This window comes from Danio aesculapii, chromosome 19 (genome assembly GCF_903798145.1).
Source record: "Danio aesculapii chromosome 19, fDanAes4.1, whole genome shotgun sequence".
In the NCBI taxonomy this organism is placed as follows: Eukaryota; Metazoa; Chordata; class Actinopteri; order Cypriniformes; family Danionidae; genus Danio; species Danio aesculapii.
In genome coordinates this window covers 14906152-14927739 of record NC_079453.1, presented here as the reverse complement: position 1 = coordinate 14927739, position 21588 = coordinate 14906152, and the positions used below count along the sequence as shown (strand labels likewise).

At 36.2% G+C, this 21588-nt stretch overlaps 1 protein-coding gene across 1 annotated transcript; it reads right to left on the bottom strand.

Annotated features, from left to right (window-relative positions):
* Positions 1-906: 906 nt before the first annotated feature.
* On the bottom strand, positions 907-21588 carry pdik1l (PDLIM1 interacting kinase 1 like). Its single transcript, XM_056480311.1, has 3 exons — positions 21424-21588; positions 12362-12661; positions 907-3320 (listed from the first exon to the last, which is right to left on the bottom strand). Exons 2-3 carry the CDS (start codon positions 12644-12646, stop codon positions 2580-2582), a joined length of 1026 nt encoding a protein of 341 aa, XP_056336286.1. The 5' UTR covers positions 12647-12661; positions 21424-21588; the 3' UTR covers positions 907-2579.

Sequence of the window (21588 nt, the reverse complement as noted above, 5' to 3'; positions counted from 1 at the left end):
AAAATGGAGTCATGCCCCCACACTCCACCCCTAAAGGCCGATTTACACTTCTGCGTTAAGCTGTAGCTGTCGTCGATACACACCTCACAAAATAATGTAACTACACGTCACAACGACGCGTAGCACAAGCTCTGTGATTGTTTAGCTTGGTAACTGTGACTAGTGTGGGCAGTGCTGAAAGCCACGAGCCCGATGGAGCAAGGGTTTACAAGTGTCAAGTGCCATGAAGGAGCTCCAGATGGAACCGTTTGTTTTGTGTTTACTTTATGATTAAAATTGTTACACGTCTGCCATTTCCCGCCTCTGAATGAGCGAGTTTAACTACTGTACATTAAGGTAGCGTTCAGAAAAACACAAAACACCCACAAAGAAACTCGACAGAGGAACATAAAAACCTACTGCCAGCTAGTGTTTCAAAAGTGTTATTGCAGAGCAACACAAACAGCATGCAGATGTATAAATGCACGAGTACGCATAAGGCAGGCACCGTGGGTCATGGCGATTACTTGACGCAGAAGTATAAATCAGCCTTAACCCTTGTTGAGGGATGAGTAAATTGTACAAACAAAATAATACAAATTATACAAATAAATGTTACGAAAACTTTCGAATTGGTGTGAGATTGTGTTGTGCAGTGTGTGAAACATTTCAAAACTGCAAAGGAAAAACTTTTCTGTTTTTAGTGCATTGCTGTTATTTACCGTAAATGTAAACTCACTTCCACCATGGCCTATTACAGACAGACTTTTATTTTATGAATCCAAAATAACTAAAGTGAATCCTCAAAATTCAGCTTAAGAAATAATGCAAAGGCAAATGTAGCCATTCTGGTGTCAGAAAAAAAAACAATTAATGAATGTTTAGAAGTCAAAGTTTGGAAGAAAAACGCAAACGTCAGACCAGATGAACAGAAAATAAATGATTCATTTAATGTTTTTTTTCTAAACCATTTACTTTACCATTGACCCTCTATATGGAAAGTGTCAAAGAGCAAAAAAATGCAATGTTACGTCGAATCATTTTACACCTGGTGCTCCAAAATGGACACACATCCTTCAGACACACAGAGCTGCCTTTTTTAGTGGTTTATTTAGTCAGTTTGTGTAAGATATCATGTCTGAATTGGCTTGAAATGGGTATTTAAAATGACAAATATTACAATCTACCGCATGCCTTTTGGCAGACTAAAAACTATTGCCTTGAACTTTCCTTTTATTTGTGTGTAGAAAAGACTGAAAAAACACTGTTTTCAAATTGAGTGATACAAATACAACTCCCTGAAGCCCTTGTGTGTGAAGTTCAGAAAAAACAAACACTGTTTGTGTTGTAAAAAATCTGTTAAACTGAGCTCGGAAAAAAAGGAACCTGTAAAAAAAGCTGTTGTTTGCTGCATGTTTTCCCATTTTGCATTGCAGGTTGAATTAGCACCAGGAGTGAGGTTAGCTTAGCTCTCAAGAAGAACTAAATAGTTCCCAAGAAGGGAGAAAAAAAAAAAAGGAAGCTGTTCTGTGTTAAATCAACGTAAGGGCTGGGCGTTATACTGAACTTATATGACATACAGGTTGTTGTTGTTGACACTTATATTGTTAGTGACAATGTGAACAAACATGACGAACATCACAATGATTTTAATGTTTTTTTTTTGAGCCATTAAAATTCCTAAACCTTCAAATTAAAGAGCAATCAAAGTATTGAAAGGAATAGTTCACAAAAAAAAAAAAGTCTGTTATCATTTACTCCACCCTTCACTTTGCCCAAACCTGTTTTGAGTTTTCTTCATCCGTTAAACACAAAAGAAGATGTTTTAAAGAATGATAAAAACCATTGAATGTTGTAGTATTTGTTTATCCAACTATGAAAATCAATGGTATCCTTTTTTCTGCATTCTTCAAAATAACTTTGTGTTCAACAGAAGAAAGTATAACCACTTGAGGGTGAGTAAATGGTAATAATATTGTGGTGGACTATCCCTTGAATACTTCACGTAGTCAAATTATTTTACAAACTTCTTTTTTTTTGTTGTTGTTGTTACTGCCCAGCCCTAATCTACATGCTCTCTGCTGGAATGTTCTAGGAATTCTGTGGACCACTCTTTATCTACGTCACTGTGGCTTATGGTCAATGGAAGGTGGATCTCTTATGTTTTTTTTTCCATTAATGAAACCCTTGTAAAGCCCCTCTGGACTCTTGTCAATGAAAATCCCAATGTGCTTGTGAACAGATGAGACAATAATAAGCATTAACATTAAAAAGGCTGTTTATCATCACTTGTACTAAACTGTAAGAATATCAAGAAGAGACCAAGGACCAGTGCAATTGCCCATTAAAAAACCCATTCCTGCTCACAAAAGGCCCTGTCCCAAATGGCACTATCAACCAGTGTGGTATTCCTCAAAATCTTTACACATTTTTTTTTTTTTTGTAGATTTCACAGACATTACCAAGCGAAGAAAAACAAGACTCCAAGTCCACATCAAGTGTGCCAATTGGGACAGGGCCAAACAATACGTTCTTGTATTCACTTCAAGCTCAAAGCCAGTTGTACTAGAAATTTACCCAATGTCCAAGAAACTGTCCCTTCACGTATCCCAATCAAGTTCCCTGCATGCGATCCGAACCAGCCTGAGCTCCAGCTCAAAAGCGTCAGGACGCTCCTGTGGATTGGCCGACAGCATCTCTCGAATCAGCTGCTTCATGCCAGCATTCATACTCTTTTTCCGGGCTGGGATGTTAAGCTCCATCTTGGGATTCTCCAGCAAAGCCTCCCCCAATGGGACAATATCCTCACCCTGCTGTACGTAGCTCCCCAAAAGCTCCTTCTGAGTCTCCACATCCACAAATGTTATCCGTTCTACCATGGCCCATATGATAACCCCCAAAGCAAAAATGTCAGCTTTAGCAGTGTAGTGGCCCTCCCACACCTCAGGAGCCATGTAGAAGTCCGTCCCACAAGCTGTGGACAAGAAACACTTGTTAACGCTTGCTGGTTCCTCAGGGTTTAGGCCCGAACCGGAGCAGACCTTGCTGAGGCCAAAGTCAGCCACCTTTAGGGTGGGTTCAGGGGACCCCGCTGGGGTGCGGCCCTGTGAGATAAGAATATTGTCAGGTTTGAGATCTCGGTGGATGATCTGGTTTCGATGCAGGAAGGCAAGAGCGCTGCCCAGTTGCAGCATGAAGCTGGTGTTGGTCTTGCGGCTGGGTTTGCGGGACAGGAGGTAGGCGTTCATGTCTCCACCGTCACAGAAGTCCATTACGAACCACATGTAGTAGGCGCAGCAGGGGTCAAACGTGATCTCACCTTTCAGGGAGGTCTCCACCAACTGAGTGGAATATAAATAAATACATGAGTTACAACCAACTGTGTAAAACTGGGATATTCAACAGCATACTTTAGCAACAATCCCAATCTGTTATCATTTTCAAAACAGTTTTCAATAATCTGGGGTGCATTTCCCAAACCACGACATAACTCGCGGCTGAACTATTATTGTACGATGCATCATTTGGGAAAAGAACAAATGTAGTGAGGAGTGTTTCCCAAAACCGTTGTTGCTTTGTCGCAGATCCATCATTTTTAACTACGTTAGTTTTAACATAAAACATCTATAAAGACGCTCTAAACAGGGTGGAGGAGGGGGATCAGTAAAATGAGGTGCCGGATCCGGATCTGGAACACAAATTAACCACTGGGTGGAGTAACTACTTCTTTAGAGGAAAAACCCTTATAATTTTGCAAATTAAAATATTTTACATACATGCGCATTTTTTACATAAAAAAAAAAAAATAATAATAAAAATAAACAATATTAGTTTTAGTAAAAACATGCACTCATTTTCCATATTAATTGAAATATATGTAAATAATACAGGGCCTATATACACGTTTCCCTTACAAATATTATTGAGAATATTCCATATAAAATCACTTAGCTAACATGTACTATAATCTCATATATAAATCATACTGTATAAATAGTTAATGGTTGTAAGCCTAATTTACAGAAGGCTATTAAGAAATGTAAAAAAATCCTACTTAATAATAGGTTAATAATAGTAGGACATTGTTTATTTATTTTATTTTTTGAAGTCTACTTTTACAACTTAGAACATTTCTGCAGTTTGAATGTTCCGACCTTAGTTAGCTAACAATGGTTTTCGGAAACGCACCCCTGATTAGCATCTGAAACAATAGCCTAACACACTGATCAATGTCACTTCAGCAGGAATGTGATAGAAGGTGTAAAAGTTTAAAGTTTTGTAAATGCAATGACACATTCAATTGATTCAGTCTGATCCTTAATAGCTGCTTCTGATATTGACATCCAGAAAGTAGGTTGGCCAAATACTACTCTACTAAAGCTTCAGTAACACTTGCCTGTGTAAAACTTGGCTCCATAATGCCAGGGTGCTGCATAATCTGCCAAAGGGTAGCTATGCAGCTGCCAAGCTGTTGTAAATGTGTTTTTTTGTACATTATGCAACATTAGGTTGCTGATGTGTTTGGAATGGTTGTTAGGGCAGTGCTCCAGCCAGCAAGTAACTATAAAGAAGTCAAAAGAACTGGATTTTCCCTACTTGTTTTACTGTCCACTGGGGGTAGAAGTTATAAGTTAGATCACTAATGGCACACTTCATCAGCTATTCTCATGATTTAAGGAAACATTCTGTCAGTAGCATGAAAGGTGTGGGATATTAAAAAATAAATAAATTTTATTCCAGCCATTAAATCCTCTCCCATTTTAATTTGTTTGGCGAAGATACACTGGGGAAAGTTTAGTGGGAGAAAACCAAGGATGTTCCGGGACAGAAGCCAAACTCTGTTGTTGAAATTTTAAGCTGACTTACAACAACCTATGGTCCACTGAGAGACTATAAAATCCCACATTCACATCCTTGAAAATACAGTCACTTCAGGAGACAACAGTTCTGTTTAGGCGTGCACAAATTATCGTTTTAGCATCGATATCGCAATGTGAACATTCACAGTAGTTACATCGCAGGATATGCAATGTAGAGTCTGAATTATTATTTATCATTTGTGTGTGATTGAGGCCTGTGAGGACTTTTAAAGCATTTGGCATAAGGAATTTTACCATTAGCAATCACAATTTTTTTAAAATTATTTTTATTTTATTACTTTATTTTTATTACTGTACCTGAATATTGTTAGACTCAGAAAACGATAAAAACACTATTTCAATTGTGTCTTTTTCCTTTATTGGATTTTTCTATATTTTTTATTTGTTTATTATCCAGAAATAAATGCCTAAAGAATCATTCTAATCAATCTACAATGATAAGATCTTTGCAAATAGAGATATAAGTCAACAGGTGAAACTGTATTCATATCAGAATATATGTATCGCAGACTAACAAAATATCGCAATGTTAGATTTTTCCAATATCATGCAGCCCTAGTTCTATTCCTAAATCTAACGAGCTGGTTTTGAGATTTATAGAAGCATGTTGCTATGCTAACTATTAGTTTCATCCAAAGCAGAACGTAGAACATTGCAAATTTATTATACATACAATAAATATGTTGTACTGCACATCTTTCTAAGGAGACATAATGAAAAAATAAACACTAATGGTTAATGGTCTCCTGGCAATTTGAGGTAATGACGCCATCCCATGTTAACATGTACAGTTGAAGTCAGAATTACTAAACCCCCTGAATTATTAGCCTCGTTTATTTATTTCCTCAGTTTCTGTTTAATGGAGAGAAGATTCTCAACACATTTCTAAACATAATAGTTAAATAACTCATCTCTAATAACTGATTTATTTTATCTTTGCCATGATGACAGTAAATAATATTTTACTAGACATTTTTCAAGACACTTCTATACAGCTTAAAGTGACATTTAAAAGGCGTAACTAGGTTAAATAGGATACCTAGGCAAGTTAGGGTAATTAGGCAAGTTATTGTATAATGATGGTTTGTTCTGTAGACTATCGAAAAAAAAAAAAAAAAAAACTTAAGGGCTAATAATTTTGACCCTAAAATGGCTTTTTAAAAAATTTAAAAATTCGAATTATTTAAAAATTAAAAAAAAAAAAAAAAAACTTCAAAGGGGTTTAATAATTCTGATTTCAACTGTATGATGCATGTGTATGCTTAACAACAAAAATCAAATAGGTCACTTTGAAAACTTGACCCACTTATGTGTGTATATACAGTTTAAGTCAGAATTTTATTATAATTATTATGACACTGTTATACACAGTTTCTTTTCAATGGGTAAAGTAAAGAAAAAAACACATCGATAATTTTTCTTATGCTATTCAGAAGCCATGTGCACCCACTGACAGGTCAAATCTGCTTTTCTCTCTTTCAAGTTAAAAGCCAACTTGAATGACAAAGCATTATAGATATGTATATAAAATAGCCTATGTAACATATTAGCATTATCAATATAATAAAATAATCAGCAAATGAGAAATAAATGACAGAAAAAAACAATATATTTCTAAAAAATAATCATAATTTAAAAATTAAAACCAGTAGATTAAGGAAAATTACTAATTGTGTACACATATTTTGCAGCCAGTTTATACCAGTCATTTCATCTTCTTCGAGTATACAGTAAAGTTTTTCTGAGTAGTCTAGATTAAAAAAATAAATTTAATGTTTCTCTTGCTCTACGCAGTCAGCTGCAAAGCAAAGTGAAAGTAGGCGTAAGTAAAAAGGTAATGCAAAAACGAATACAAGCTTTAGAAAGTGAAAGCAAAAAAACAAACAAAACAAAGAAAAAAGATTTAGGCTGCCTCCCAAATCGCATACTTTTATTTTATATAATACGCTAAAAACAGTATGTGAGCAGAGTACGATGTCCAAATTCATAGAAATCAAAAACAGTATGCAAGTACCCCAGGATGACCTACTATTTCCGGCGAGACTCTGAAGTGTGCATCCGATGCCCACTGTGCTATGCCATGATGCCCTGCGAGAGAATTCATGAATGGGAGTCAAGCGACAACTCATGCGGGTAGGTCACGTGATCGTGCCAAAATAGCAGATGTAGTACATCAGAGTTCCATTCATACTGCTCGCATTCATAATGACCGAGTGGTACGTTTAAATTCAAATGCAGTACTGAGTCGTAGGCGGTTTAGGGGCCAGCCAACCCAGGCTGGAATATTTTTTATGTCCCAAAAAGGTGCACCTCTGTCAGTCTGCAGAGCATGTGTGACTGTCTGTGGGAGTGATGACAGATCTCGCGCACACACAACAAAGCGGGTAAATGAGAGAAGATTTACTTAATCGATCGTGGATGTTTGGTTATATTTGGGCGAAAAAAAAATTAAGAATGTTAATAATAGTAAAAAAAAAAAAATAATAAATAAATAATAATAATAATAATAATGTGTCACTAAATATACTTGGGCAGATGTTTATATACCTGGGCAGCCCGCCCAAGTAAAGTCTTGTGGGAAGCACTGTATTTTTTTATTTGTTAATTTGTCTATGTACTTTTTTTTTTTTAAGGCGTCATAGTTAACACATTACATTGAATCAGGCTCGATGGACATGGATGAGAAGCACCAAAAAAATGCATTTAACAAAATGAGATGTGGTCAATCTGAATTAGATTAGCAGTTTTTTTAAAGCATTTGATCATTAAATTGAAGTTAATGTTATTCAATTCTCTCCACTTTCCATTCTCTTAAAAAAAAAAAGAACGGAAAGAAAGAAAGAAAGAAACAAGTTTTCAGTGAGAGGTAGCTTAAACAGTAGCTTAAAACAGAGTTTGTTAAACAAGCATCAAATTGGCAGAATGATAGCCTAGACCTGTGACACTGCACCTAGTATCGAGTTATGCAATTGTGCTACCAGCTGTAGCAGCTATGTTTTCCTCGCCATCATGCAGGGTATTGCAAAACAGAGCACCAACCTATGAATGCTACACCATCTGTCTGCACAGGGAACCAATCAGAGCGCATCTCTTAAAGTCGATCTGATCTGAAGCATGACAACAGCTCTGTCCATAGAGGAGTTGCATTACAGAACACTGCTGCTTGTCATGTGTTGGTACATTTAACCACATCCTTCCCCTGACAATCTTTGCAAGGCATTCCTGTTTTAAGATTAGCTCTGCTTTCTCAAAAAATAAAACTTGAGAACCAATAAAACAACTAATAAAACTAAATGCTATTTTCAGATTTATGGTTAAAGTGCCCTTATTATGGATTATAAATCCCCAACATCAGACCGATCTGCATGCAAGGTCAAAAAACACTTTCATTGTCTTATAATATGCATCTAGTAACCGTACAGAAACCATGACCCTAAATCCGTGATGCATAAAATACTATTTTATTTATATATTTTACCTTTAGGATCTATTTTTTCGTAAATATGGGGTGGCTTTTCTTTTTTATGCACTCAGATTTATTTCCCTCTTAAAAGTAATGATAAAAATGGCCTTGACTCCTTTATGAGGTCTAATGGAGGTTGAGACCCGGCTGTCGTCAAATGTTTTAAATTTCAATGAAGAAAAAAAACAGAGCTGGTCTGGTTTGGCGATCCTAACCCTCTGCATTTATTAGGTTTTGGTGAGCTATCTATTTATCAAAAACCTGTTGTTAGAAACCTTGGGTTTCATTTCGATAGTGATCTGAAATTTAACAAACAAGTAAATTCAGTTGTCATTTCTCTTTTAATGACCTTGAGAAGGTGATCCATGCTTTTATTTTGGGAAGACTTGACTGTTGCAAATGTTTATATGTGGGTATTAGTCAAAATGCCCTGAATAGAGTGCAATTAGTACAAAATGCAGCTGTGATCCTTCTGACGGGGACGTATGAGCACATATTTCCAGTTTTTTCCTCTCTGGGCTGGCTGCCTGTTAGGTCACGGACTGATTTTAAATTAATAACTTTTGTTTTTAAATCCTTAAATGATCTGGCACCACCATACCTATCAGACCTCCTACATGTATATAATCCTGGTAGGTCACTAAGGTCTTCTAATCAGTTTATTCTTTCGGTACCAAGGTCCCGGTGTAAGCGAAGTGGGAATTCGGCTTTTGCTGTTATCGGCCCAAAATTCTGAAACAGGCTTCCACCCCACATCAGACACGCTCCAACTAACTGTTTTTAAAAAGCTTTTAAAACTGCATCATTTTTCTTTAGCATTTGAGCCTTTTTAATGTTGAGGGGTTTGCCTTGTGTTTTAATTGTTATGTATGTGATTTAGGTTTTATATTAATTTGTATTAATTGTGTTTAGCACTTTGGGCAATGTTGTTGTAAAAAATTTGCTATATAAATAATTAACTAACTAACATACCGAACCCTGAGTAGATTGAACCGTTGCACCCCTACAGACAACTAAATACATATTTTGAACAAGGCGGCAACCATTTTAAATCCCAATTACAGGTTGTGGTTTGGAGGAAGAAGCTGGTCCAAATAAGTCCGATGTACATCTAGTCTTCAGGACTGATTGATCCATTAATAACAAATGGCCGGCAAATCCCATGTTGTAGGTTGCTGTAGCAGTCGTCAGTGTAATTACAAGAACACAGCACATGGTTGGGGCTTTACTGTGGGTTTACCGTTGTAAAAATTTACTTTAAACATTGATTCCCCACAGCCTCATATTTAGGTATTAAATAATCTCATAGCAATAGCATCTTCGCGTCATAATGCAAACCACTAAAGTGTTAATGGGAGGAGAGTTCGAGTTTTTCCGGATCTACATGCCCATCAAATGTTTTGTTCAGATGTCACGATGAAATGGCTAAAGATCCACGTGGATGATTATTCATATCAATGACTCTGGGTTGACTTTCTTTTTCAGAGTCAAGAACTTTATACATGGTGTACTTTTAGATGTAAAACTCAGCAGGGAAAAAAAACAACAACAAAAAAACTCAGCAGGACGTTTTCATCCACGTAGCCCTGTTACAGACTACATGAAAGGTCATTTTCAATCAATCCATAATAGTGGCACTTTAACATTCTTATTGAATGTTTACAAGGTTAACGGACAAGCGTTGTAGACAAAAAATATGACCTGTGGTACAACTTATAACCCCAATCCATGTCTTACTATCAAAGTCCTTTTTATGTCATCAGGAGGGTCTGTGGACAAGCAGTGCATTTTTAGTGTCTACATGGACAATGAACACACATGAATGTTGAAGCAGCAGACCAACTGCCGAATTTGTTCATCTGAGGCTAACTTACATATTTAACCAAAGCTGTAATTGTTAAGAATATTTAAGAACCTTTACAATTAAAAAAGGATTTTGTGTATAGCTAAAGCACATTTCCCATGCCATCAGCTGTTGACACAAGACGCTAAAGGCTTTGCACAGACAGCGGTCAGCAGATAAATGGTGCTCTCCAGGCTCATAATTACAGCAGCAAGAGCGATAATCAACCACATCTCAAAGGCCAGAAATAACCCATTACCGTGCTACTCAGGTTTATTTTCATCCAGCCAAAACATCCTGATTTCTTTACTCAACTGAAAATAGTACAGAATATTATAATCATTCACTAATATTAGAGCACTTTCTTGTACTCAAAGCGGTTTGTTTTCAGCATGATCATTCATATAGTTTATGCAGGACTGGCTGTGATAACATTTTTGGAAAAATGACAATGCCCGGTTTTCACATTACGCTGCAGTTTTGAAGTGAAATTTGCATTAAAAAAATACACTGGAAAAAAAGCTTTTTTTATACCGTTTCCTAATTTGATGCAAATTGGCACCACAACACATGATAAAAGGTATTTATTTTAATGTTAAAAAGAGTTTGTCCTAACCATCTACGATGTTGGTAACGTTGTGGCAAAACAACAGCATAAACTACAAATGACATTGATCCCATGTTACGTGACACTTATTTTCATACTTAAATCAAGAAGCATTTTATAGATAAGCAAAAAAATATTTTCTTGTTTTCATAAATGTCAAAATTTAGTGGCAGATTATTTTGCTTGGAAATGCTCAATGTGCAATTAAGATGTACAACTTTTGCATGTCAGACTTTTCAGTTAGAGCCAGTCATTTCTGGAACACACTTCCTATTGATTTAAGGGGCATTACAAATTACTCAACATTTAAATACAAGTTAAAGAAATGGCTAAAAGCAAATCAAGTTTGTAATGATGTGTAATTCTTTTCTCCAGCTTTTTATGAAATTCTTATACGTTTTGTCTTTTTGATGCATGTAACTTTACTGTTATTGTATGTGTAAAGTGGGTTTTTTTATTTTAGGTTGCCTTTTTAAAATCTGGCAGGGGCAACCGATGAAAATTGGCCCTTGCGGCTAACGCTAGCTTGTTTTTTTTTGTTTTTTTTTAAAAAAGGAAAATCTCAAAGTTTAGATAAGGGTAAAAGATAACTTGCTTACCCTATTGGTAGATTATTTTGCTTGTTTCGTGGAAAAATAAGAAAATATGTTTTGCCTTTCTAGAAATGCTTCTTGATTTAAGAATTTCTATACATTTGAACTAGAAACAAAACAAAAACTCTAGGTAAGAAAAGCTTTTTTGCCATGTAGTGTTAATATACATCATGCAATTAATTAATATTACTGGAAACGTTTTATTAGCTTGGTTCATGCACACAGCAGAAATTAAATGGCCAATAAGCAGAACATTAAAATCTGTATTTCTGTACAGTTTGTGACAACCTTCAATAAAAAGCCATTTATTTTTAGTTCGGGGCTCGAACCAGCGACCTTCTTGCTGTGAGGCAACAATGCCAACCACTGAGCAACCGTGTCGCCCTTTATACTAGTCCATATATTCTTAAAAATATTAGTGTCTGGCTGAAATTATTCAACTTCTATTTACTGAAATCTGCTTGAGGTGGTTCATGTTTAAATTTGAGGCACTTTTAGTAGATCAAACTAACTAAATTAAATCAGAAATGTTGCATTGGCTAAGTTCAAGTTGTCTTTTTAAGTTTCCTATGTTTTATTTTGGTTTTAATGATTTAATGATTTTTGTTATGACCAACCCATGACAAGCACGGTTTCTGCATTTTTTTCACATCCCTATTTTTAAGCCAACAACTACTGTCTGTCAGATACATTTTCCTTTTTTAACCACTTTTGGCTTTCTGGAAAAATACTGAAGGCACTTAACCAAGTACTAGCAAGCAGACAATAAATGATTTACAATAAATGATAAATGTCTAATCAGTTACCGCTCTCAACGAATTTAGGACATATCATACTTATTGACGTCCTACAGTATTATCAATGTGTCCAAACAGTTACAACTAGTAAGTAGTAATGGTTTCCAATTTCAATTCCTCTTTGATTGGTGTCTAATAAACAATGTAAACTTAAAAATGATGGACTGGTGTTCGCCTTGCTGTGGGGCACAAAACCTACCTCGAGATAGAGTGAGGAGCTGGAGCCATGGCTCATTCTCTGGGCAAGAGCATCTCTCTGGAGAACACACTCCTCCAGGTGGATGACGTTGGGATGCTGACTCTGGATGCTGCTCAGGGCCCAGAATTCCCTCAAGGCCAGCTCTACGTTCTCTGGGGAGTGACAGCGGATCTTCTTCACAGCCACGCGAGCACCCGTTTGCCGTACAACCGCCTCGTACACCACACCGTAACTGCCCCGGCCCACCTCCTGGATCAGCTCGTACTTGGCCTGACTGCTCACCATCCTCTTCTTCCTCACCTGACATGACACAAAACACAATAACTGGGGCCGTCACAATATTAGACTTTTTCCTACAGTATTTGTGGCCAGAGGACTTCCCAATATATATGCAGTGGCCAACATAAATTCTCCCCTTTTTAAATGGGTTTTCTTATCCATTTCTCTGTAAATATTAGTGGATTTAAACAAGAGTCATACCAATTAACATTGCACCATGTACAAACAACAAATGTTAAAAGGTATCTTTTCCATTTTAATTGGAGTTTTTATCCTAAGCATATGTGACCGGTGTTGCTAGATCAGACAAGGTTGTGGCCGGAAGTTAACAAGAATTATTTATATTATTTTTTTAAATTTCCCATTTATTATATTTTATTAACGTCTACTCCTACACCAACCATCATAGTAATGTAAAAACAGTAATTGTACAGAGTATTATTTGTTATTTTATTAAATTACCCAATAATTTGTATTTCATTAACGCCTACCCCCACCCAACCCTAAACCCATCACAGTACTGTAAAAATCTTAATTATTGACATACAGTGTCACAAAAAAAGATGCTAAATTGTTGTGCGTATCCGCAGCTCTATCCTATCTAGACTTTACCATACGCGAGGGCAATGCACAAAATTTCTATTTTACAAATGCTCTCTATTTCCGCAATGTCGCGGCAGAACAACAGCATAAACTGGTATGACAACGATCACCTCAGGTACAGATTATGGGCTTTATTCCATCTTAAATGCTACCAGTGCGAGTTTAAATGCCATTTTACATGACATTTATAGCCATTTACTGAAAGAACCAGAAGATAGTTCATCTCAGATCTTGAAAATAAAATAACTAGCAGACAGTTTGAAAATGAAAGTCAGAACTGTGCAAACAAACAACATCAGTCACCCAGTAGCCTATTAATAATGTTAAAGGTGTTTAATATATTTCAGATTAAAATCCTTTACCATATTGTCGAGAGTGAATGGCTGGTACTTAAATGATTCTGTGAAGTTGCGATGCATTTAGCGCAGACAGTCGAATTTCTTGTCGCTGGAATCTTGTCACGTAAATTTTATATCATTTACAACCTTCTGGAATTTCCCTTTTCATTCAATTCTACTTTACATTTTCTCCTGACATATTCATTGTGTAGTCATTTTTACAGCATGACAATAGATAATAATTGTGTTAGATTGGTTCCAATTTTTGTTTTCACACTGACTTATCAAATGTAAAACCAATAAAACAGATTTTCAGAAATATCTCATTGTATTGACCTTATTCTTCACGTGCGAGTGGGCGCAGCCATTGGAATTTTTTTGGCTCAAGACTTCCAGTCTCTTTCACTTCCATTGATTTATAGATGTTAAAAACAGCTTATTCTGCTGCTTTATGTTGCAAACTGATATTTTCTTATGATATTCTTCTTTTTTTGTGTATAGTCATAAACACACTTGTTTGTAGAGCAAGTAGTCTAATGGTTTTCTACCATTTCCATTCCTCGTCATCTCTCTTATAGGCAATTGAATCTGAAGTTCTAAAACAATTGCAAAAATAAGCGCACTTCCACATCCCAAAATAAGGTCAATAAAAAGTATCTGTTAAATCAAGAGATTAGAGGTATGAACCTACACTAGTCTCACGGTTCGGTTACGATTATCATGCCATAGATTTGGTACATCGACGATGCTTTGCATACACCATTTTATATTTTACTTCACAGCACAAGAATTCTTGTATTAAAATATATAATTTTTAAATACATTTAATATGTATTTGTAATACAATCTTGTCCTTTAATACAAACAGTCAGATATATGAACTGTACCTTTAATTTTACCTGCTCAAAGAAAACACTCTTTTTGTATGTATCAAACAAAACTCAAGTACACGCACAGAACAGCATGAGTGTTTATAGCAAATAAACAAGCGTAAATATTATCCCGCTTGCTTTTTAAAGCGAGTTGTTAAATGCCTATGATTGGTCACATGCTCAACAGAAAGGTGACCAACGAGTGACACTGATAAACAGCAGCGGCGATCACAGCTGATCGCAGTGGAGAAACCTCGCTCTGCATACACACTCGAGTCTGGATCCACAAGTATCGCTATAACAGCCGAGAGGAGAGGAAGCATCACGCCAGCAGGTCAAAGGTCCACAGTGAGAAAGAGAGAGAAATGGAGTTTACTTTCAATTTTTCCACAGCAGTGAAATAGGGGCTTCTGTTGTAACTTCACTGCCAGAGAAAGACTGTCCAGCAAACACACGCAGTGAACTGTGCAGTAGGCTTGGGCGTTAATACAGTAATATGGTATACCGTGGGATCTAAAAAATAGCAACGGTGTCAGTTTCAATACCTTATACGGTCATAAAAAACAATGCACTTATATAGGAGACAAGTATTAAATATTAAATATCATTTATTTAATGCCAAAAAATGCGTATGCGTGATTGTCATCACGGGACAGTGTGGAGGAGAGAGATGAGGCAAGATGGCGAGTCACACACCAAGTGACCTGGTCTCGAAAAAGAACACAACCTCAGCAGTATTTCGGGTTTCGACCGAACGAGAAGGGAGACGTGGTAAATACGAACTAGAGGTCTGCATTCCCGCTGCTGTACTGCAGGACCTGACCAGATTTCTTGCGATGCAGGAATAATTTTCCAAATAAAGTGCGGGAGTGGTCAGTTACTCTGGTTCAGTAATAGTTCCTAACCGGTTATTACGTACTGACATTTATCTCGTATGCACTGTGTCATGGTAGAATACTATGGCGGGAGATGAGTGTGAGTGATTAAAATGCAGAAACTCTGCACAGTAGGCTTGGGCGGTATCCAAATTTTGATACCGTCAAACCTCCTCCCTATTTTACCTTGGTATCCGGTATTACCATGCATAATAAAAAAATATGATGTAAGACTCAGACAGCGTCACCAAACTGTTGGCTTGTGCCTAAACCATTCAGAAACTGAATACCGTATATGCGAACTTAGGTCTGCGGTCACCTGTTTGTCTTGTTCGTATTAAACAAGACAAATAAAGTGCGGGAGTGGTCAGTTACTCTGGTGTAATTTGAACGGGAGCAGTCTAACAATATCGCTCCCGATTGAGCGAGCACGCACAGATCTTTAATACGAACAAGACAAACAGGTGACCGCAGACCTAAGTTCGCATATACGGTATTCAGTTTCTGAATGGTTTAGGCACAAGCCAACAGTTTGGTGACGCTGTCTGAGTCTTACATCATATTTTTTTTATTATGCATGGTAATACCGGATACCAAGGTAAAATAGGGAGGAGGTTTGACGGTATCAAAATTTGGATACCGCCCAAGCCTACTGTGCAGAGTTTCTGCATTTTAATCACTCACACTCATCTCCCGCCATAGTATTCTACCATGACACAGTGCATACGAGATAAATGTCAGTACGTAATAACCGGTTAGGAACTATTACTGAACCGATACCGAATTGTCCTTGACTGCATCGTTGTGCACTGAAGAAACAATTCAATTTAACACCCCTACAAGAGATGGATGTTTTCAGAAAATAAATTGTTAGGGAGTACAAATTTATGCTGGGGACTATAATAGTGTAACATCTATAGAATTCGTTAAATATATCAAATCAAAAATGCACAATCAATCAAGAATTGTGTGTAGAAAATTTGACAATTTACAATTAGATTAAAATAGTTTATCTCAGTACATTCTGTTTCTGTATTAGAGCATTTTTAATGTGAAAGATTAGTAAAAAAAAAATCTAAACCAAAAAAAAATAAAAAAAAATCTTCAAAGCTTAAAAAAAAATACATTTCTATCTTTGCTAGAAAACTTAATGAAAACTGAACCCAAGAAGACATGTACATTTTATATAGATAGTAGAACACATAGTTAAAACCTATCATATGAAATCCATTATTGGCAAATTTGTATCAACCATATTCTTTCCTCCAAAGTAGAAAAGTATTCGCCATTGCAAGCTTGCAACACTATTCCATCAGCACTGTGGTTCCAATTTGGTTTTATCATCTGCAGTCTTGATTTCCTATCACCCATTAGAGCAGCAAGCTGTTGTATCAGGTTTCTCCTGTTATATAACAATTAGTCTCAAACTCAGACAGACTGTCTAATACATATTGTACTCTAAATTGGCAAGATTCCACTCTCATTGGCTGACCGCTACACAACAGAGTGCTTTTGATTCTTCTACAGTCTGTCAGGAAATCAAATTGTTTAATAATATAATCAGCCTATGAAGATAAACTAATCACAGAATTCATCAACATTTGTGGGGTTCCTAGCACTAAATTTCGTAAGATATTCAGTTTTTTTAGGTAATTAGGGGCAAACAATTACAAATATGGTAAATGGGCTTTCCTTGATCCCAACCATAAGCATTTTCTAACTATTTCTTTATTGTTGATCGCTCAAACACCGTTATGTCAGCAAACAGTGGTTGGTTGCTTTACATTTGGGTCAGATATCAGCTTCACTCTATGTAGTGGGTGGTGTTTGGCAAGACATTATGTAATGAAACAGACTTGTCAATAGTCTGGCTGTTCCAGATAATACAACAGTAGGCTTTATCTCAAAGAGAAACAAGCAAAACACCATACCGTGTGTTAGAACCAACACTAGCATAACTGGAAATGACCTTGTGGCCTAGAACTTCCATTTCTGCAAAGCTGGAAAAAAGTAAACAAAAAAAACTGCACCTTTACTGCAGTTTCCATGCAAAATTAACACAAGAGGCAGTGTTTTAGAGGCATTGTGCTCCTTTCAAGCGCTCATCTACACACAGAGACTAATGAAACAGTGGGTTTCGGTACACTTCCAATTGTACACTGGTATAGTTCAGCTGAACTACTGGAGGAGTTCTCAACTGATAAAAATGGCCATCACATGTAGAGTATGCACAAACAAGTTTAGCTCAGCATTTACCATTGATTAGGACATTTAGTAAGTTCTGTCACAAATCAAATCAGAAAACTGGTTTTGGGTTTGTGTATTTAGGTTCCATTCTAAAGATAACAGTATGAACACAAGGGGAGCACAGGGCACAAAGTAACGTGAGGTTAAATGTAACACAGATTTTTAAAGTATTTGCTCAAGGTTAACCATGGCATGCTTCTGACGTTTTCATCAGTGTTGAATTGACATCTTCCTGCCAATTATTGAAAAATTTCAGCGAAATTTGGATGAGAAACACAGGAGAAACCATTTTTGCAGCATAAAAATATTTTTTATTATAATCTATAATAGTCTGAAATTATGAACCCAAAAATTTATATTGTTGTGATTACCGTTATCTAGGCTAAAAGAAGAAACCATTTTGATCGACGTAAAAAAAAAATTAATTAATTAATAAATAAATAAATAAATAAATAAATAAATAAAATAAAATAAAAACTGACTGCCAGCCAGTTGAGGAAAACATGACACAGCGGGGTTAGTTGTAAAAGGGTGTTAAAATTAAGCCACACACTGTTGGACACCAATTAAACAAACACAATCTGCCTTTAAACACGTGTTACACCATAACCACTGTCTTTTTTTCACTTTCTTTCTTCTATTATGAAGATATTTTGAAGAAACCTGTGACTATTGACTTCCGTAGTATTTGTATTTCCTACTATCAATGTTGGTGGTCACAGGTTTCCATCTATTAATCTATCCATTCATCAGTCGATCTAGACTTATTGACTTGTATAGATTGTCACCCTCTTTTTTGTTTCGTTTTTATGCAGATGGCATTTTGATATATTTAACTAAGCAATTTATATCTTTAAATATAGTAAAACTGAATGTAATTTGATTGTAAGTCGTAATACCATTCCTAATTGTGATCTTAGTTCATCTAAACTATCTTTTTAACTAGTGATTAAGAATCTGGGATTTTTATTTATTGAAAAAAGAAATTCTTAACAAATAAATTCAGTAGTCAAAGAAATGTTTTTGTTTGTTTTTTTGTTTTTTTTATTGAAATTGAGCAAAGCAAAAACCTTTCTTTCCTTAAGGATTTGTAAAAGGTGATCCATGCATATAACTTCCAGTGCATACTATACTGTATGCCCTGTACTACTACAACCATGATACATCAGCAAAGTTCCTTAATTATTACGCTAAAACGAAAGTAAATTTCATAGCCATATTGACTTAGAAAACAGCAACTTTACGTTTCTTTGTCAGTCTTAATAAATGATACATCTACAGAAGTGTAAAGTTTTAAATAGGACAATTATCTAAACTCTTTGATCATCTATTAGCAAGATGCTAAGAGTCTACTCTGATTCAATTATATATGCTAAGCTAAGCTAAAAGTGCTCCCACCAGACCTAGAGTTTGTCAGAATAAATTCAAAAATGTGAAAAACCAACTGCTTAATTGTATGCGAGTTGCAAACTGAAATCATGCTCAAAAAAGTGGAGTGTTCTTTTAGTCAAAATGCTTGCACATTGAGTTGTTTATTTAGCCTAAATTTGGATTCAACTAAATTAGTTAAATGTCTATTATCAGTTTATTTTAGTATGATCATTAAATAGATATTTAGAAAAAAATACTATTGCAATATTTATCAGTCATCAACATCGCATATTATCCCATATTGTGCAACCCTATTACACAGAGCACATAAAAGCTTAACAATACAGTGCTACTTCATCAATGTTGTACAAGTTTGAAAGAATGCATTTCACTAGACAAGTCATTTATATGACCGCTGCTTAGTTTGTTCACTCTGTCATTCTCTGCAACAAGAAGAACAGCGGAATCATCGTGGAACAAAGATCAGGTTAGAAGACTTCATTCCACAAAACACCAATTACCACAGTTTTACTGTAGTAACACCATGTAAAACCACTGGCAGAAATTTGGGATATTTTACATAAAACTTTAGCGCAATGGTCTCAAATGCAATTCCTGGAGGGCCGCAGCTCTGCCTTGTTTTGCTTCAACCCTTATCAAATACAGCTGATCCAACTAACCAAGGTGTTCGAGACTACTGGAAACTATTTAGCAGGTGTGAGTTGGAGGTGGTTGGAGCTAAACAATGCAGAGCTGCGGCCCTCCAGGAATTGCGTTTGAGAGCATTGCGCTAATGTTTTATTTGAATTTTTACAGTTTTACTGCATTTCTGTTAAATATTATGTGTGTGTACTTTTATTACTAATTGTACTTCGGTTTAAATTTATCTTACCAAATGTAACAAAGTTCTGCTAGTTTTTATTCAACAATGGGCTATACACACACACACACACAGCCTTTTAATTTCAATCAGCAAGCCCCAGGGTTTATGGTTAATTGTCATCCCATACAAAAATTGCAGTGTTTAAGATCTGATTTCTTTGAAAAAACATCGATCTTCACTGCCTGGCTGAGATATGATATAAAGCGTGTATCAGACCAAACAAGAAGAACTGCATTAATTTATATTTTTCTGCTGCATGTCTTTAAAATATGGAAATAAATTTTACCCTAGTGTTTTCAATGGAATTTCTGCGCTAGCCTGCTGCTAATAACGGTGCCAATGCATTAATGTTTATGCTTTAACAACCAAATGGATGCCTAAATCCATTTAACTGAATACATTTGAATTACATTACAACATAGATGCTGTAAGAAAAATATTATGAAATAGAAAAATCGCCACATAAAGCCTTTACCGGAAGTTCATCATTGGCTGAAAAACACTAGCTATAGTCCATTTACATCTGGATCTCAACTCACTCTCCTGCTACTCTAAACTACTGTCAATTTTGAATTTATAAGGGACAATACTTAATTTGATTATTATTATTATTATCATCATTAATACTACTCGTGCAGTATCCATTCAGGTGTTGGTCTCAACACTACACATAATTCAAATGTTCAAGTTAAAATTGTTTAGACATATGACCATCTCATTGTCAAATAAAATTAAAACTGATCAATTTGATTACTATTCTCTGTAACGTGTAATTTTCTTTCCTGTGCTAACAAAGTAGGGAGGGACATATTATTATTACTTTTTTTTTTTACCATTATTTAAAGTTAACAGTAATAGTGAAGAGTTGAATTTAGGGGGAGGGGCATTACATTCCAAAAGCCATTTGATTGGACAAAAACGTACACTCATAAGTAATGCCACAAACTCAAATTTTGAATTTAGCATTTCTACATAGTTGTTCTCAGAAACATAAAAGTACCACATATTTAGGCAATACTCACAAATGTACAAAAACAGGGTGACAGATTCTGTAAAAAGAGGTTTCACGAACAGGGGGTCCTGAAACATTTTAAAACGCCGTTAGCGTAAATGGTAAACAAACGCGACTGCGCTGCCAACACGTGTGTGCGGAAGCTGCTTGACATGAGGAAACAGCGATCAAAGGGCAAAGAAAACATTGCACACTCACTGTTTCAACTGCTAGACTAAGAACAACGAAGCACATGAGCAGAAATCGCAGGAATACAATCGCGTGTTGTGTTTGTAATGCAGTCATGTGCTTTTGCGGTGTTAAAGGCCTGTTGGTTTTGTCCGTTTCGGCCACAGCGCCGCTGTTTTCCGCTCTCCAGCTGCATATCACTGTCCAGCTTTAACAGTACACGTTGCAATAGCCCACAACACGAAAGATGATATGCACGGTGCTTATATGTTATTGTGACATTAACAATAAAGGTAGATTTCGTAACCAAAAACCCTCCCAGGAACAACACATGCACCTGCGCAGCAGCTCGACACACATGCTCAGACAAAGAGTCCCACTGCAACCACACACACAAACACGAGAAACATTTACCTGTGCACGAATCTTATTCCCAATGTAACCGATTTTCCTCAGCTCTGCTTTTTCTGGCAGCCATTATAAGCGCGAGGCCGCCGCACACACTCCTCGACTCTCTCGCTTTCTCTTTTCTCGCAGCTGTGTGTGTATGTATGTTCGTGAGCGCGTGCCCGTGCGCGC

Coding starts and splice junctions, on each gene's coding strand:
- pdik1l (XM_056480311.1), bottom strand. CDS start 12,646: ATGGTGAGCAGTCAGGCCAAGTACGAGCTGATCCAGGAGGTGGGCCGG. Junction 3,321..12,361: donor GCTCCTCACTCTATCTCGAG/GTAGGTTTTGTG, acceptor TATTCCACTCAG/TTGGTGGAGACCTCCCTGAA.